The 19,279-nt window shown below is 44.5% G+C and overlaps 1 protein-coding gene across 6 annotated transcripts in view; it reads right to left on the bottom strand.

Moving 5' to 3' along the window:
* Window positions 1-19,279, bottom strand: part of Mcc (MCC regulator of WNT signaling pathway) — a 389,841-nt gene that overhangs the window by 68,612 nt on the left and 301,950 nt on the right. For all 6 annotated transcript variants that reach the window (XM_040741852.1, XM_040741851.1, XM_005069154.4 and 3 more), the window contains one exon: window positions 10,308-10,450. In XM_040741852.1, coding sequence (XP_040597786.1) covers window positions 10,308-10,450 — 143 coding nt within the window. The remainder of the gene's footprint in view (window positions 1-10,307; window positions 10,451-19,279) is intronic.

Raw genomic sequence — 19,279 nt, 5'->3', positions numbered from 1 at the left:
TCACTCATACAGGACCACCTGGTGGTGGGTGAGCCTTGCTGGCTGCGTCTGCTACACAGTTCAAGAGTACAGTGCAAGACAGTGACCTGGCTTTGGGGAACAGAGGGAAGAACAGGGGACTTTTGCCCACCCACTCCCAGCAACATGGGGGGTTGGCAGGAGAACAGGAACCATGACAGAAACTTTCTATGGTCAGGGTCATGGCAACAGCTACTACAACCAGAATAGGGCTCTCTGGGCAGACGACCACAAGCCTGCACGTGGATTTCCTAGTTACAGCCAGAAGAGTCAACAGAGGGCAGACGAACGGGGAATAGTAACTGTGAAAGTGCTCTGAGAAAATATAGGGTTTATATGATAACCCCGGGACTAGAATGTGAATGAATCTTAAAAACATCATGTCATGTAAAATAAGCCAGGGACAGGGGTTCTACTTTTGTAAGATGTTTAGAAGCAAATGCATAGACAGCAAGCAGCATAGAGTCTGGGAAGGATATACTGGGCAGTTACTATTTGGTGTGTGCAGGGTTTTGAGAATAAAAAGGATAGTGGTGATGGTTGTAAAACTATGGATGCAGTTAAAACCTCTGAACTGCTCTCTTAAAAATGTTTACCATGTTGATGATTCCCAGTGGAGGGTCTCACTATCCCTGGGGAGTGGGTGGTGGGTGGGTTAGGGGGCCGGTGGGAATCATGGGAGGATGGGAGGGTGAGGGAATGGGGGGATAGATATGTAATTAAGAGTGTTTCTGAAAATAAAATGATAATAATAAAATGCTTATCATACTATAATGCTATGTATTATGATATATATTACATATATATGCTCACAACAAAAATAAACATATTCCAGTACATAAACTGGGAACTCAAAAGCTAACAAGCTTATAGGAAACAGAAAACATCACCTTCAAGTTTATGCTTGGTTTGGAAGGAAGCTGAGGGGGTGTTCATGAACAATGTCTGGGGTGGGGTAGGAGAACACGAGAAAAAGATACAGGAAGCCTCAGCAACTGACAGAGTTACTGACTCGTCACTACTCTGAGCGCACATGCCATCAGGAGCCTACAGCCAAAGGCAGCGGGGAGGGGACTTCAGCCACGCTAAGCTTTCTATGGAGAAGGTAAGGTGACGGCCCTATTCTACCTCCGAAAGACAGGAGGCCCTCTGTATCAAAGATGCATTCTTTAACACGACTTATTTACATCATTACTTAAAGGAAAAAAACTAGAGGTAGCTTTTTGACAGGTCGCCACAAATAACAGTGACGCACAGCCAGAGGGACTGGGGAGACTTTGGAAATAAATCCTGAACAGCACAGCTGCAGGGGACAGTTTTGTCTGTTTAGCCCTGAGCTTTCTGGCTGCCAGAGGCAGAATGAATTATCTCCTGGCAGTAGGGAGCAAGCATCCCCGTTTCATAAGAGAGACTATGTGCTTTTGGCTGTAGATCTTCAAGGTACACGGACTTCCTGTGTATCCTGAGGTGATGCAACTGTGTCTCCCAACAGTGTCACACGCATGGAGGTCTCAGTTTCTTTTCATGCTAACCTTCGGTGGGAGAGTCTCAGAAGAGTGAAGCTCAGATAATCTAAGCAGCTGGCCCCGATAGTTAACTTTCTGTAACAGCGAAACAGGACTTGAAGAACAAACAGAACAGAACCCTCTTTGGACTAGAGGGGCCCAAGCAGGCAGAAGTGGCCAACAATGCATCTACACATCTGACAAGCACCAGTGTCTGGAGCAGTCTTTGTTGTAAATTTAAAGGTGGGTTTGATTTATTATTACCATCCAAAGTTCATTACAATTTATACTTGTGTTTATACAATTTATTCTTGGAGTACTGGGTCGGTAATTGCTACACCCAGCACAGCGACCTTCAGAGCCATCAACAGCTGACCCCCTTAGACCTGGTAATGTCTATGTGCACCAAGGCTGAGGGAGCATGGCTGTCCTCTGTGGCTGCCTCCCTCTGTTGGGATCTGAAGCTTCTCCTACATTTTGCTATCTTCTCTAAATGTAACCTACCCTAGACAGAATCCGGTACCAACTGGAGAGCCAATGGTCAGGATCTATTTTCCTGAGGATCTAGGGCAAGTGTTTCTCCACCTATGAGTCATGACCCCTTGGGGTCTGAATGGCCCTTTCATAGGGGTCGCCTAAGGCCATCAGAAAATAGTTATTTACATTATGATTCATAAGAATAACAGAATTACAGTTATGAAATAGCAACAAAAATCATTTTATGGTTGGGGGTCACCACAACATGAACAACTGTAGTAAAGAGTCAAGTACTGTGAAGGTTGAGAAGCACTGATTAAGGCACTTAGATTGCTGTCACTGTTTAAGTGAAGGACCATATAGCTTAGCGATCTGACAAGGATGTAAGACGCTATCCACCCCGACTAGCCTTCTTGCCTGGTTAGACACTTCCTGGTATGTGACTACGGCTTGCTTCTTTCTCTCTAAGAACCAAGTAAGTTTGTATCCAGAATTGACAGCAAAAACTACAAACCAGAATTGGCTAATTTTCAACAGGGTGTTAAAAAAATGCTGTTGATTTTTAAACCACTGGGAAAATCCTAGCCCACATTAATGGGTTCAGTGTTAAAAACACTTCCACATTCTTCCAGGCTGTTGCTCTGCTACTGGTCCACAGACAAAGCATACAACATAAAAATGATACAACAGACTTCCAAGTCTGAATGGCAAGGAGAAGCATCTGAGAGGAAAGAAGGAAGTGTCCACAGATGCCTGGTAAGCCCTCACTGTCTGTGCCCACTGAAGACAAAAGGACTTACAAGAAACATATCAACATAGTCTGAAAACATCTCAACACTACCACCTATGGAGCTGACACTGGAGACTTCTTGCAAAACAAACAACCAACAAAGAAACCTAACTTCTAATTAATTAGAAAGCAATCCCTCCACCCAGAACAAGACAGCATCACACTAGTTTACAAAATCTCAGCAGTGTGTTCCAGAGTAAAAGAGGGAACGATGAGGGACGCTGTCAGCAAATTCAGCCTGTGAGCCTTGCCTGGATCTGGATTAAACCACACAAGACCTTCATGTGACAGATGGGGAAATCTAAACAAAGACTATACATCCCTCAGTGATTAATCTAGACTAAGTTTATGGGCACTCATCTGACCATTTCTGTTAGATCTGAAGTCTCTGAAAATGTTGTGGGAGGGTGGGGTATGGCAGAACCTGCACAGGAGAGCTGAAGTAGTGCAGACACTTGAAGGTCTGAATTCAATACAGACACCACCACAAAGATGCCCCTTTTGAAGCAGAGCAAGGCCCTGCCAAATGTCCCTGCCACAGACAAAGGGGCATAGCACAGGCACATTCAGGCTGGGAGTCCTGAGGACAGCCAGCTACGCCCACCATGCAATGGCTCACTTCTGTGCTTCTTTTCTCGGTGAAAAGGAGGCTGTATGTTCACTCTGTTTCAGCAATATTTCACCAGCCTGAGGTTTGTTTTCATATTTGATGCGTCTCTTTAGATCTCTGACAGTTTGTTTCTGTGAAACAGTAAATGTGATTGTAAATATGAAGGCATAAGGATCACCAAACACCAGCTGCATGAAGTTTCCCTCCATAGTGGGCCTGCCCAACTGCTCTAGGTGTTCCTTCTAGAATCCTCCTCCTCTGCCATAAATCATGTATATCCCCAACCTCTGGTATAAACACACTGGCCACGCCTCCTGGAAAGCAAGGCTTTGGTGACAAATGCCTGAAAAATGGCTCCAGTTTCACTGCTTTATATAAGAACTGGTCACCTGCATAGCACAGCTGAAAAGCAAGGTAACCTCCAGCATTGCAGAGATGGGGGGGCCCCCCTCTGGGGTAGCAAGAGGTGAAGTTCTGGCAATCTGAAAGGCGAATCTCTCTTGGACCTGCCTTCTGGACCTCTAAAAAGTAACTGAAAACTATGGAAAGCATGTGCAGAGATGAACACCAGTCCCCTACTGTGCCTGCAAGGCCCTGTGCTGTTCTGTAATCATCACCGGCATCTATTCCCATGCTAAGACAGTCCAAAGGGTCTCTAGCGACGACCAAGCATCAGCAATCTAAAATACTGCCTTAGAGTACTCATACTGCTGGAGGAGCAGCAACGCTAGTGAGGGCCTGGATTTTGTTTCCAGTATAGACTAAACAGGCTTTCAGAGCCTGGTCTGGTTTTAAAGCAGAAATATGTCATGAGTTTCAACCAAGGAAAACATAAATCAACCTTAGAAGATATGGTCTGTTTAGAAAACAAAGAATGCTTATTATAATAAAAAAAGAATTCGTAACCCCAGCAACAGTGGGAGCTGGTCTTGAGTAAACTCTGAGGATCACTGCCTTTCCATTCTATGTTACTCCCAGCCAAGTCTCTTCAGGAGGCTGAAACTCACTGACCGGTAGTATGTGTGAGAAACACAGCACACTGAAGCAGAGTGATAGCCTTCTGTGTTTTCAATGTATTCTACAAATGTTAACATTTACACATGGTTTTACTTTTTTATTTTGACTGTGTGTATGGATGCTTGGCTTTGCATGTATGTCTGTGTACCACGGTGCGTGCCTAGAACCTGCCGAGGTAGGACAAGGGTGTTGGAGTCCCCTGGGAATGGAGTTACAGATGTTTGTGACCCTGGGTCCTCTATAAGAACAAGTCCTCCTAACCACTGAGCCAACTCTTCAGTCACTTAGACATAGTTCTGGTCTCTGGGGAAAAGGTCACCTTGGCAAGGCTTCCACTGAATCAATGCTCAAAGCTGTACTTAGGGCTTGGAACTTAGAGGGACTCTTGCTGTAAGCCTCCTGGGAGAAATTGAGTTGCCCAAAATAATTGAAAAGAAGATGTGGCCGCCAAAATCATCCCTGTTACATCAGCCCATTAGACTGCGATTGAGTCCCGCCTAGCACCGCCATCCTGGGAGCTGGCTTCTCAAAGCTTCCACAAGGGTTCAGGACTATCTGACTCTTAAATGCCAGGGAGGACAGGCGACCCAGCCACCCCAGAAGCAAGCACGGTTCTCCAGAGTGGCCGTGCGGTTGTAAAGGTTGCCCTGCTCAAGAGTCCTTGTCCTGGACCCTGCACCTTGACACTTTCCAACTTTTTTTTTTCCTTTCGGAAGTCATGAGGCCTCATCAGCCAGCCAGCCAGGAAAATCTGACTTTTACATTCACCATATTTCACGGCCACAGCAATGCCAAAAAGCCAAATTTCGTGTGTAAATTCCTCCTTGGCTGGCCCCCCAAACAGACTCCTACTGAGGAAACTTCCACTAATGGATCATAGCAGCAAGCAGGGTTTCCTGTGTAAACAGCGCTGAATTCCAGCCCTGTACCCATCTCTCACTAGAACTCAAGAGTTCTCCAAATCCTAACCCACAACATGCCTCACTAGTCACACAAGGCCAATCTGGTCCCGAGTTTTCCAGCAGTGAGTGGCTCCAAACGAGACTTAATAGTTCCATTACTGAAGCCGTAGAAGAGGCTGCTGGAGAGAACACCACTCTGACTCATGTGATGCTGAGAGGCTGCGCGTGCACACACACACGTGCTCTTTCCTGAGGCACAGCGGCATGATCTGGCCTGCGAGTGCTCCTCCCATCCTGAGATCAGCAAAATCTCATTCAATTACGTAGCACAGTTGGGCCAGGTGCTTGTGATTATGCAGCTGCTCCCATAATTCCCCCCATCAGCGCTGAGACCTCAAAGGACAGCAGGAAGCTGCAACAGCAACTGCAGTCACTGAACCGTCCAAGGAGGCATGCAGGAGCAGAGACATCTACAGAGGTAGATGTCAGGCACTCTGAGCTGAAATCTAAGTTGCTTGTTTGGTCCTCTGGTCCTAGGATAGTGCTCAGGAACTCTGGCAGGTGGTGATTGCAAAAAGAAAATAAAAATTTTTTTGACGAAGTAAACAGATGACTTAGTGCTATTGTTTTTGTACTGCAGCAAAGTGCATCTACAATCCAGCTTGAGGAAAGCTCTGGGTTCCTAATGCAGGTTCACAAATATAGCAACCATAATGAAATGGATGCTTTTTAATGATTTCCTATAATGGTGTCTATATATGGAAGCTTTTTACCCTATTGAAGCAATTTAATTGGAAAATGGCAAAGGAATAAGAGTCAGGCAGCCAGTTCCAATCAACAAACACGCTGACTCTACTCTGTGCTGCAGTTTAATAAGCTCTGCCAAGTTGTCTCAACTGAAAACTCTCCCATACCCAACTCCCCCTCAACCTCACCACTCCCATTTAAACCTCAAGTCCCCACTCAGCCATGGCTTCTGGGGAGTTTCCTCCCAGGATCCCCCCTTGCAGGTCCTGACCCTGCTGTGGGTCTCTTCTAGGGAACTGGCCGCATTCTCCCTAGACTTGCACCAATAGATAGCATCCATTGCGGCTTGGATTTCCCAAGTGTGCTTGGGCATCATTCGATTGGCATACAAGGTCGTCAAAATGCCTGCCCTATGCAGTCTGCATTCTCACGTGAGATGACTAGCAACATGCGAGGAAATAACAGCAAACCCAGCTTTTTTCCACAGTGCCAGGTGCTAGGAAGGGGGTGACGGCATGTGGACTGATGCTGAAGACGCGAGAAGGGAACCAGAATAAGGAGAAAGCTTCACGTGTGTCGTAGCAAGGGGCACTCGCAGGAGAAGAGACAGCTCACACACACCCTGGAGGGCAGAGTCTGCTCAGGTTGGAGGGACTGTAAGAGACAGAGAATGTGATCAGGGCTGAGGGAAAGAGAGGAGTCGAGAAGGAGTGTGGTGGCAGGGACTCCGGGCTTCATGGGACCCCGTGGTGAGGAGTCTGGATGACAGCCCAGGTTTAAGAGGTTTGAATGTGGGCGTGCAGCCATCTGATGGCAGGATCTGCCTTTCTGGCCCAGTACCTAAGAGAGCACACAGTGAGCTTGTAGGATGACTAAAGAGTTTTCTGGGTAGGCAGGGAATGCATGCTGCCATTGGCAGAGGCCATGCCCCTACAGAGCTCGGTGCCACCAGGAAAGATTATGCCAGTACAATTCACACACATTTCCAAGTGAGGTACAGGATGGAGGAAATAATCTGGGATGAATGATGAGGGAAAATGGAGATGCCTCATCATGCAGACAGACAGCTGTGAGCTCCTGCCTTGGGGAATCAGTGCAACAGATGCCGTGTCATGTCAGGCACACTGAGACGTCCCCAAGGAGAGGAGCCCACTGAAGTAGGTCTGTGCCTGCATTTCCCAAACTTCATTATGTGACTTTGTCAGACTATGGCTCACCTAGTAATTTCACAAAATGAAATTTGAGAGAAACAAATGTAGGAGTCAGAGTATGGCTGGTCCTCTACAGTGACAAAGATCTGTTGGCTGTTGGATTTGGTTTGGCTGCCTATGGCTGTATTTGGAGTATAGAATGAAAAGCTGCTGAGTCTAGACAATTACAACACTGACATGAATTTAGCCATGAGAGACTTTTGCCTAAAGGTTAGCTGGTAGCAGATGACTGTGTGTGTTACAACATCAAGTCTGGATGCTGGGTTCAGATGCATTTGAGGGAGACAGCCTGGACACAAAGCAAAGACCTGAACCTAGACCTCAGACTTTACCTTCCAACTATTAAGCCTGAAGCAGTATCCGCATTCTTGTGCACACTGTTGCGTGGCTGAAGCTGCTCTCACTTAAGAGTGCACCTCTCAATGCCTGATGCAGCTAAATCCATCTCATGTGGCCTTTTCAACATTTCAGACTGCTGAGCACTGATTCCCCATCAGATCTGAACACCAACATCCACCTGACCTTAATTTCTTCCAACGTCTTTGACAGGCAGGTCAATAGCTTCATTCATCCATTCCAATAGGATCTTTTAACACATGCCCCAAGCCAGGCTCTAGACTAGGAGATGAAGCACCACACAACTGCCAAATAGAGTTTAGTAGGATAGTCAGGCAACATAACAACAGGATCTACAATTTCAATATTCTATAAGGAGGAAAACATAACCACATCAACAAAGTCAGCACAGGACTCATGCTTATACACTCGTGTTTTCTGAAACTGTTAATTTACTCTGAAACTAATGGAAAGGTGCACCTCTGCCTCAGATTCCTGCTGTATGCTACTAACAGAAACTCAGTCTCTAACCAATTTCACTATCTGAACATCAACTTTTGCTGTACCAATCATAATTTAATGTCTCCCAAAAAGTTTTCTGTACCCCAGACACTCCGGCTCCACTTCTTAATCTCAATGTCTATTGGGTTTTTAAGCATCTCTAACACCTCCAGTTCATGCCTCCCAAAAAGCATACATCTCTACCTGTCTCTATCTGAGAGTAAATCACTGGTCCTTCCCACCATGTTCCAACATTTGATGAATGGCCTCACCACCCATGCACTGTGCACACCAAAATCTGAGACATCCATATTTATATCTCATTTTTATGCTGCTTCCAGTTTATGGTGGATTGAAAGAAAATGACCCCCAAAGAAAATGGCACTATTAGGAGGTGTAGCCTTGTTGTAGTAGGTGTGGTCTTGTTGGAGGAAGTGTGTCAATGTGGAGTTGGGCTTTGAGGTCTCATATGCTCAAGCCATACCCAGTCAATCAGTTCACTTCCTAAATTGCCTGTAAGTCAAGATGTACGACACTTGGCTACTTCTCCAGCACCATGACTGCCTGCACACCACCATGATAATGGACTGAGCCTCTGAACTATAAGCCACCAAATTAAATGTTTTCCTTTGTAAGAATTTCCATGGTCATGCTGTCTCCTCACAACAACAGAAACCCCAACTAAACATGGTTCTTAAGCAAATCTTTTTCAATTCTTACCTTTCCTATACCCATCTTCTTTTCTACATCTCAACTGTCACTATCCAATTCCTAGCAACAATCTGATCTGCCTAGACTTTTCTAATGGTTTCTTAACTAGTTTCCTCAACACACTCTTTTTGTTTTCCACACTATTGAATGATTTACAATGCATTTGATCATCTCATGCCACTGTAGGATCATCTCCCACACTGTTAAATCTTTTGGCAGCTTCTTATTCCTTGGAGTAAAGATTCCAACATGTTCTACAGGACTCTGAATGTTCTGGTTCCTACTACCTCTCCAGCCTTCATCTTCACATCACAATGATTCTTCATCTTTCTGAATATATCCCCATCCTCACTAAACACCTTCATCTCCTCCTTAACCTGCTTAATTGACACAGGTTCTCTGGCTCTTAGTTCACATGCTACTCTCTAGACCAAGGACTTCTTAGAACCTTAGATGAATCAAATTTCTTTGATATTCCCATGGTACCATGATTCATGATGCCCTAGCACTTACACGGATGCATAATTAAACTTATATGCAATAATAGTCAATTTTTTAAAAAGTCAATTGCTTTCCAACTCAATACATGTTTCACCCTTCTCCTGGCTCTTCCTACATCTCTCTCTATCTGTGACATCTATCTCCAAAGACATGGAATGTTTTACTTTTCTGACTTCACACCCTTCAATCACAGAAGCTCTCTTTGACTCAGACAATGCCAAACCTCAGTCTGTCTCAAGAATCCAACAGGCATTCCAAAGCAAACCAAAGGTTTACAACATTCCAACTCTGACCTTCATGCTATTTGGCATGCAATAAACAAAGTTCATGAAGCAACATTATCACTTCACTGCTTCCCTGTTTGCTTTTATTTCTAAAAAAATTATAAATCTAATTCCAAAACCCAATGATAGGCATAACCTGAAGTTTAAAATACCATGCATCAGTTATCTCCATGAGTTTCTCTATGAGTACAAACACCATTATTAACTACTTCTCAATTGGTTTCTCAATCCAATTTCTCACCAAGCAATATACTCATTCTCTTTACCGTTTAGAACAATGTGTTGAAGACATTTTAGATTCCTCCTCCTTACATCACAGTTGCTAAAACCTTCTTGGCTTCTTCTCCTGCAAAGCCCTGCCACCCAGTCCATCCTTTCTCCTCCAACTCTCCCAACCCTGAAGGAACTTAACTAGGAACACTACAACAGTATTTCAACATAACTTCCTGCTTCTAGAATTTTCAAGAAGTGACACACAATTGAATCATATTCTCATCAAAGGAGAATGCTAACGCTGCTCTTTAGTTCATTGTGGCCAATAGGGTAGTGAACAAAGGATTAAAACAAATGTGTTTTCATCTGCTTACCAAATTCCTTGAGTAATTAAATTTGAACTTGGGCTGCCTTGTGCTTCTAAGGTTCTTCTTGCAGCCCAGAAGCCAAAATCCTGTTTGGCAGGAGGCTTGGGAAGACTCACCCATGTCAGCAGTGACCATAGTGGACTGGTTTTCAGGGATGGACACAGAGGTCTGGTCTTGGTCCACACTTCTGGAGTCCTCGTTGACCTCTTGTTGACTCTGGCTGAGCTCTGACCGCAGTTCTGAGTATTCATCTTCCTCCCTGCAAAAGAGGAGAGTCGGCCACCATCAAGCCAAACTGGATTCTGGCACTATTGATAGAGGATACACAGGGAGTCCTTGGAAGACAGATTTTGGAAGGAAGAAACAAAGACATTCCAAAAGGAAACTAACGGGTTTCTTACCCAGACTTCAGGCACTGGGATTCCTTTCAAGCCACACAGATGGCCATATCTAAAATGATGTGATGTGTGAAACTTCAACGTTCCTTGTGCATCTACAGTTATGTACTGAACTAGACTTATGTGTCAGCCTATGAGAAACATTTCCCTACAAGATTTCCTAAAGATGTTAGAACTCTTCATCCCCCTCAAATTATGAGGTAATAAAGAACAAAGTCTACTAACATTGAGGTTACAGTGAACAAAACAATGAAGAATATGATGAGCTGTATTTAGGCACCCTCATCCCCAGGGACCCAGTGGGGATGTCCCTCCTAGAACCTGACATAGGGGAGGTGATAATCTGGAGCTCTGAGAAACCTCCTGTGTCCAGCTCCAACTAGACCTCTGGGTGGACAGATTGGTGTATTTAAAAAAATACCACACTTACAGTCCCCCCAAAGAAAAGGGTGAGAAGGATGCATTGAAGACACAATTCCATCCAGTGCCCCCTGTTTCCTTGATCTTTGTCTTACGGATGGAGGACAACACTGAAACTCAGCTGCTCCTCTCCTCTCCCATGTGTTCACATGATCTTGTCTAGCCCCTCATGGTTAGTCAACCTCCGAGTTATGCTATTAGCAAGCAGGAAAGATTACAACTGGAGTGTGCACCTCAAAGTGCCTGCCTCCTCGGCTCCTCCGTATACCACCGCCACATGTGCCACACATGGACAAAAAGGAAAGAACAGAACTTTCTTGGAAACATCTATTTTGCAAGTGAACCCAAAGACTACATCGTCAGGGGATTTCATTGTGGGCATAGAAAGCTCACTTGTGTCTACTTAGTCTGAGGGAGAGGTCATCAATGAAGAAAGCTTAGAAGAGAAGGAATTCCCCGGTCTAACACTTATTTTAAGCTGTCAGCAATCAGGGAAGGAATGGAGGGCACAAAGTCTATAGTTCTGGGTTTTGAGTAGACCAAGATGGTGAGTGACATGGAGAAGAGACAATTGGGGAGATCAATCTATATATATTGTATACATGTGAATCTCTCTCTAAAGTTCTTGGTTCTCTCAAAAAAGCAATTTTCTCATAAGGGATTTGTCTGCTTCATGAATGACCTCTGCTGTATAAGAGGTATATGAAAACCACTCAGAAAACTAGGAAGACTTTCAACAGTTAGTTACAAAGCCAGATTTATACAATCTGGATTAGAATGGCAGTGAAAGTAAAAATAGAGGTTAATAAGCTATGAATGTTAATTATTTAGACATCTACAGAAGTCACCAATAATTAGGTTTAGGCATGGAAACAATTAAGGGCACCCATTATATCAGACACCTTTGATCTAGAGGTTAATTGTTGTGAGTTGATACGTCAGCTGCTCTTTTAGTCAGCATTTAAAATTGGCCTGGCAGATTCCGAACACATAGTCCCTGCCAAATCTGCTTTATACCAAATTACTTCCAGGGATTAGTAGCAATAACTTCATAAAGAGGGTATGAGAAGGAAAGTATGATGGAAATGTCCCCTCTGGGGTGAGTGACAAGGAGAAGGATATCACATTGGTAATGTCATCTGGGCCAGGAGGGTTTTCATGTCATGAAGGATCCCATTCAAGGCAATGAAGTAACAAAATGAACACAAGACAGCAAGGGGGCAGGTTTCATATTCCAGGAGACAAACGTATCCGCAGCCATCTCTAACCTGAAAAATGCTGTGGGTGGACACAGAAGGATTGTGTCTCCAGGTTGAGAGACAGAAAGAGCACGTACATAGCCTTCAAGCTATGAGGTGTGGAGCATGGTGAGGAGCAAGGTGTTTAGAAGAGCTGTCACCAAAGAGAATTATTATATGAGGGGAGGCCAAAAAGACAGATGGCAGAAATAGAAGTATAACAAAGGAAGTCTGGGGAGGCATGGTACAGGAGTGAATACAACCAACATCTCACGTCGAAACGTGAGTGAAGTGGCCTGATGGGAAGGGGGTATGGCAAGCACACCCTATCCCTGCTGAAGCCTCTCCACTGGGAATTTGAATAATTCTAGAGCAAAACATCATACACAATCAGTAATCAATAAGTAGGGAAGCTATTTAATGAGAAGATCAGGGTAGGTTTGTCACACTGTGAGATCTAAAATAGGTAAACTCAGCCTGAAAAACAGAAGATGCAGGCAGCCCCAGACCTCTCCCAAAGACTGCAAGAACTACTGATTTATAGGGCTTACAACCCGGCCAGCTTAGGTCCTGAAAGGAAGATACAATCTCAATTGGGCAAGGGTAGAAAAACTGTCAAGGTTCTTTGGCCAGATGGCACTGTAGTATATGCAAACTGATGATGGCGTTTCTCTGCCCTTGGGAGTACTGGTTCCGTCAAGAGGCAGTGGATTGAGTTCAAAGACTGCTGGTCCATGGCAACTTCACCAAGACTGGATCATGCGCTGTGCAGGTGAAGCTGTTGGGCAGCCTTGACTCACTGCCAGTGAAGGTGTCTCACAGAGGACCCATTCATTAAGAACCTCTCAAAATGACCTCACTGGCCTCTTGTTTCTGTTACCTATAATAGTGTGTTGTGTGGTGTCTGTTTTGTGTATATGTGAATGTGGGGTACAGAGGGGAACAAACACCATTATCCTGGTCTATCATTATTCTTCACTTTACTGTTTTGAGACAAAGTCTCTGGATAAACCTGGAGCTCACCAGCAAGCCCCAGCAATCAGATCTGTTCAGCGACCACACCCAGGTTTTTTTGTTTTGTTTACTTTTGATTGTTTTTTCCCAACATGGTGCTGGGATCCAAACTCAGGTTGTTAGGCTTATGCAGCAAGTGCTTTTACCCACTAAGCCTCCTTCCTGTTCCTTAGACAGTGGCTTGTAATCTTGTAGCTATTTCTTGAGGTAGAGATGTCTCCTCCCCCAAATACATTGGATAAAAAAATATGGACAAATTCCCCAATGTGACTATATTTAGCCATGGAAATAAAAGTTTAGACAAACTCTTCATCTGTGGAGTGGATGGTCCCTAAGATGGAATCACCGAGTCTCAAGTGTGTGTTCTTGGAGTGTAAAGGGCCACCTCACAGGATTCTACATGTCCTCAGCTCCATGAACTCAGAAGCATCTCAGAAGTGCTTCATGGGACTTGTTTAGGCTTGTAATCATTAACACTTGCTTTCAGATGTAATATTAAATTAAACAAAGTCTCCCAGGGAGGTTAGCTCTAGAAGTGCACACACACAGTCACATGATGACCATAAGTGGCAGGAAAACCACTATGGAAGACTCCTAAAGACCAGAAGAGCCAGAATCGATATGGTAAAAACAGGATATCCAAAACTTGAATATGTGGTGTGACTTACATTATGCAACTACTTTGCAATGAAATAATCTCACACTGAAGCTTTTAGAAAGTCATCTTGCTTCACGGTAAAATTATTTAGTCATAAAAGGGAAATGTTGATAAAAGTGTAGTCATTTGCTATAGAGTTGGAACTGGAGTTTCTTTTTACTCAAGAATGCTGTGAAATATGCCATCACAAATTACCTTCATGCATATCCGTCATTACCATGACAGTGAAACAAATTGGAAGATGGCTTTGGCGATTGCTGATTGGTTTTGGTGGCTGTCATTCAGTTGTAGCTATGAAACCCATCCCACTTGAGTTGATAGCTTTTCCAGCTTTTTAATTGATTCACATTCTATCTTTCTTACAATGAAAGGCAAACCTCCCTGAATGGCTAATATAAACATAGGAAAGAAAGCATTCCTCTGAATTCTCTTAAAAGAATCTACTGCAGGAGGTAGGTGTTGGGGTATTGTGGCTTTCTGGACTCTTGTCTCTGATTTCCCATATAGCAAAGAGGAAGGCAAAGCTTATCTGTGGTTTTCAGGTGAGCAACTGAATACCCTTCCATAGATTCAATATTCCTTTTTTTTCCAGACAGGGTTTCTCTGTGCAGCTCTAGCTGTCCTGCAACTAGATGGCCTTGCACTCACAGAGATCCCCCCACCTGTGAAGGATGTGCACCACTACCACCCAGAACAATATTCTGTTCTTATCTTAAGATTTGCGATTAAGAGCCACAGAGGAGGATTTACAGGTACTCGGCAGAGCTTATGTACACCACACAGGAAGACACGGGGAGAGAAATAGGATCTCTCTGGGTTTTATTTCACCTTTTAGGACTTCAATTAACCAGAACAACACACTTTATCAGGGAGATAAAGAGGTCTTGAGCCTTGTTTGAGATGCAGCACATGGTTGTCACATGGGCTGAAAGGAAGAAAAGTGGGGTAGTGATGCATCCCTGAAATTCTAGAGGTTGGATGACATCGCAAGAGACAGGTCCATTAGACACTGCCTTGCTCCCAAGGGAGAGACATCCTGCAGCGAGGCTCAGGGCAGATGCAAAAATCACAGAGATGGGGATTTAGTGGTTTGAGGTGCTGTCAGTCAAGATGAAAGGTACCAGCTAGACAGACACCTCATGTGACCCAAGGTTGAGGACAGAACTCCCAGAGGACGGCAAGGTTCTGCACATACAGGGTTCTCAATCATAAAGGAGACCATCCAGAAGGAATAGAGACTTTTGGGCTAATTCTATAAAAAAGGGACCCAAAACAAGAACGGACACTTAAGAGTTTTCAGCTAGAGAGTCATGAGTGCCTGAGCATGGTGAGGCCCACCTTTAATACCTACCCAGGAGAGGCCAAAACAACAGGCTTACAGGTTGGAGGTCAGTGTCAGCGGGCCTGGGCCTGGAGAAGGGAGGAGGATGAGCAACTCAGCAAGCAGCACTCCTCTGCAGCTTCTGCTTCAAGGTCCCGCCTTGCGCTCCTCACTCGGGCTTCCCTCAATGGTGAAATTTTAAGATGAAACAAGACTTTTCTTCCAAGTTGTTTTTGGTGTTTATCACAGCAACAGAAAGCAAACTAGGACAACCAGTTTGGGCTATGGAGCTAGTTGCTAACTCAAAATAAACAGATAGATAGATAGATAGATAGATAGATAGATAGATAGATAGATAGATAGATAGATAGATAGATAGATGATACATAGATACACAGATACATAGATAGATGTTGTTGGGCTGGTATGGGAGCCTGTGTGCATAGCATGTGTGCGGCTCTGAGTTCTGTCTCCAGTATTGCAAAAGAGAAAAGGGGAGGAGGGAAGGAAAGGAGGAAGACAAGGAAGGGGAGGGAAGGAGATTTGGGGAAAAGAGAGAAATCATTAGCATCTTATGCTGCTCAAGCTGCCAAAACAGAATATAGCAGACTGGGTGGCTTAGACGACAGAGATGTGTCATCTCACAGTTGTGCGGGCTGGAAAGGCCCAGAGCATAGCTGGCATGGTCACTTTCTGCAGGGGTCCTCTGCCTGGCTTGCACAGTTGTGTCATCACACGGCAGTGAAGGAGGGAGGCTGATCACACACACCAACTCTCTGGTCTCTCTTTTTATGACAGCAGTTCCTGCCATGACAGCCCTACTCTCACGAGTCCATCTGACCCAAAGCATCCTCCACAGACCCATCTCCACACATCACACAGGTGATGATCACATGAGGGAAGGCAACTTTCAGTCCGTAGAGAATGGGGCTGGGGAAAACTGCTGGGGAAGCAGGCAGACAGCAGCGAGCTCGGAGTGAACGAGAAACAAAGCAGAGAGCAACAGCGAGCCATGAAGGCTAACAGGGAAAGGTTGGTGTTACAAGAGTCGTCGTCTATAGGAAAGAAAAGGTCTCATGTTCAGTTTGCGTAGACATCACTCCTTTTCTTTTTGGACCCAAAGTGTTCTATGGTCACATTTTTTTCATTTTTTCTATCTCATCTCCCCATGTCTACGGGTGTACCCCTCTAATCCCAGCACTTGGGAGGCAAAGGAAAGCAGATCTCTGTGAGTTCAAGGCCAGGAATGGTCTACAAAGCTACACAGAGGAAAAGTAAATCTCCCCAAATCAAATATCTTTGCAAAGGCACTCATAAAACACTGTGAAGTGAAAGAGCACGGATTAGAAAATCATGTGTGTCTGTGCAGCACATAATCCAGTATGTTTAAAATATCCATTAGAAAAAATTTCAAGCAGACAGCATTGCATTCAAGCAGCTCTGTACTTGCAAGGCTGGTGCGAGAATGGAGAATACAGGTGGGTGGGTGAGTGGAGGCCACTAGGGGCTGTAAGGTTGGCTACCCCAGCTCTGGTTCCCCAGAAACCAAGCACCTGTTGCCACATACCTGTCCAGAACTTTCTGTCCGGCCAGTCAAGGCAGATACCTACATTGCATGTCTGCTGTCACTATCATGACCTAAAGGGGATGACTAATGCCTCTACTTCCTCCCAGACCCTTCATCTCTTGACTGAAACCTCTCTTGAACACAGCTGGGAAGAGGGTCTGGGAAGTAGCCAGAGGGCCCAAAATGCCTTTCATTTTGGGGAAATAGAGACAGAACAGGGAATAATATGGGTCTTGAGACAGTCACTACAGTCTACACTCAATGACCACCCAACAAGTCCTCTTGTTGATCAGTTAAATTTCTCAGCCACAACAGTAATAGTGTCAACCTTCTGTAACTGTCCTTCTGGTCAATGAAACGAGTTCAGCTGCTCCTCAAAATAGGAGACCCACTCCATGTGTCATCGCTGCTGTATCTGCTGTCAGGGGACCTCCTCAAGCCAGTGGCAAACCTGACTGGACAGTTTAAACTTAGCCACCAATTAACAAGTTTTACTACTTCACCACATACAAGCAGCAGAACATCAAGAGCAGAAACAAAATGCATCTATACAAAACCAGAACAACATGTCGGTTTAGCCATCTTCTCTACTGGTCATGAGGCTGGGACTGTCATTATTAAAACTTTTTTTCCTACTAGGAAATCTGTTTCTTCTGGTTTGGGCAGCAGCTCACTTAGTTAGACTTAGTTGTTCTTTTTTTAGAGATTTATTTCTTTTTATGTGCTTGAGTGTTTTGCCTGCAGGTATGTATATGCAACATGGTATGTATGTTTATTGTGTCCATGGAGTCCCCAAACTGGGACTGCTTGTGCTATGAACCACCATGTAGGTTCTAGCAATTGGATTCATGTGCTCTGCAATAGCACCAGTGCCCTTAACCACGAAGCCACCTCTCCAGCCCAGAATTAGTCTTTCTTACCTAGTAAAGTAGCACAGAAATCTTTATTCTTAAAATGCCTACCCCTGTATTAGCTTACTCTGACCTGTTAACTCTAATGGCTCACAATTTCTAGGCAGCAGCCTAGCAATGTCTTCTTTCCCTGTCACTCTAGGCAACACAGCTTAAGTTCTCCTCATAGTTCAATGGCATTCTAAGCAACATCAAATGCTAGTCTTTCCTGCCAAACAGTATGCAGCCCATTTAGGACAAGGGATTTAATTCTTATCTCTCCAACCTTGGAAGACTTTTATGCAAATCTTTTTATCTCTTCCCTTTTAGGCCTCCTTTATGCAAATGTTTTTCACACCTCTACCCAGTAATACTCTTGTGTGCCTTCCCTTCCTCCCTCCCTTTGGCTCCTTTGCTTTGAATGTTGTAAAAGTAGCCAGTGCTGAAGGAGCATGAGGTCAGTCCAGGACAATGGAGGAAAGACAGTTGCTACCTGTGTGCTCCTCACGTCCTACATGCTTACCCTTCCCGCCTGGCTTCTGATGCATTCTTTTTGTAAAAATAGCTGCCTCGCTGAGCTACCTTTGCTTTCTTCACAGGTTCCTTTGTGAGACACCGACACCAAGATTATTCTGTTTCTAAGAGCATGGATACTGCAAAGGGCCATGTGGTTAACTGTGGCATCTTTGTCAAATTCTTTATGTTCCCTTAACACTTGTCAACTAGGAGAGCTTGATGTTGCAAGGCTGAAAAGCAAACATTTTTGGTGTGGGTTTTTAGGTGCGTAACTAAGAAGAGAGCTCAAAGTCCTATGAGGATGAGGACATATACAACCCTTCCACTACTTTTTTTAAAAAGATTTTTTAAAATTATGTATATGGGTGCTCTGTGTGTACAACTTTATGCCAGAAGGGGTGGGGGCATCAAATCCTACTATAGATGGTTGTGAGTCACCATGTGGTTGCTGGGAATTGAAGTTCTGGAAATGCAGCCAGGGCTCTTAACTGCTGAACAATCTCTCCAGTCCTGCACTGGTTCTACTTTTCCTCTTTATCCTTGGATACCAGAAAAAGGATACAAACAGATCTGGGTTATGTCACAGTAGTTAAAAATTCACCCACCGTGTGCTGTCCCTGAGCTGAGGCTGCCACAGCAGATCAGGGGAGAGAACAAATACAATTCCTGGAGTGCTGGAGGCTGGGGCCACGCCTTGGCCTATGGAGCCCAGAGGCCAGGAAGAACCTTTCTCTGTGGCCCACATGTTACAGCCTGGCTAGGAGTCTCCTCATGGAGGAACTAGCTTATTTACATAATGAAAACAGGTACACGATAATGTGACATCTGCACAGACTCGATCTTCCTTTACATCAGAAGCACAAATACATGTTTATGGTCAAGCAGCTCACAGGATATTCAAGTGAAACAGTCAGGCCATTGGCTCCAATTTAAACATCTTGAGATCAAGTTGTCCCCTTGATATGTATTATACTTATTTCACAACTGACTATACCCATTCACTGTCACCTTCTCAAGTTTTTAGAAGCATAACTCATTTTTAATGGAAATCACCAATTTGCCAATG

The sequence above is a fragment of the Mesocricetus auratus genome, unplaced genomic scaffold (assembly GCF_017639785.1).
Source record: "Mesocricetus auratus isolate SY011 unplaced genomic scaffold, BCM_Maur_2.0 Super-Scaffold_6730, whole genome shotgun sequence".
Taxonomy (NCBI): Eukaryota; Metazoa; Chordata; class Mammalia; order Rodentia; family Cricetidae; genus Mesocricetus; species Mesocricetus auratus.
This window is presented reverse-complemented; position numbering and strand designations above follow the sequence as displayed.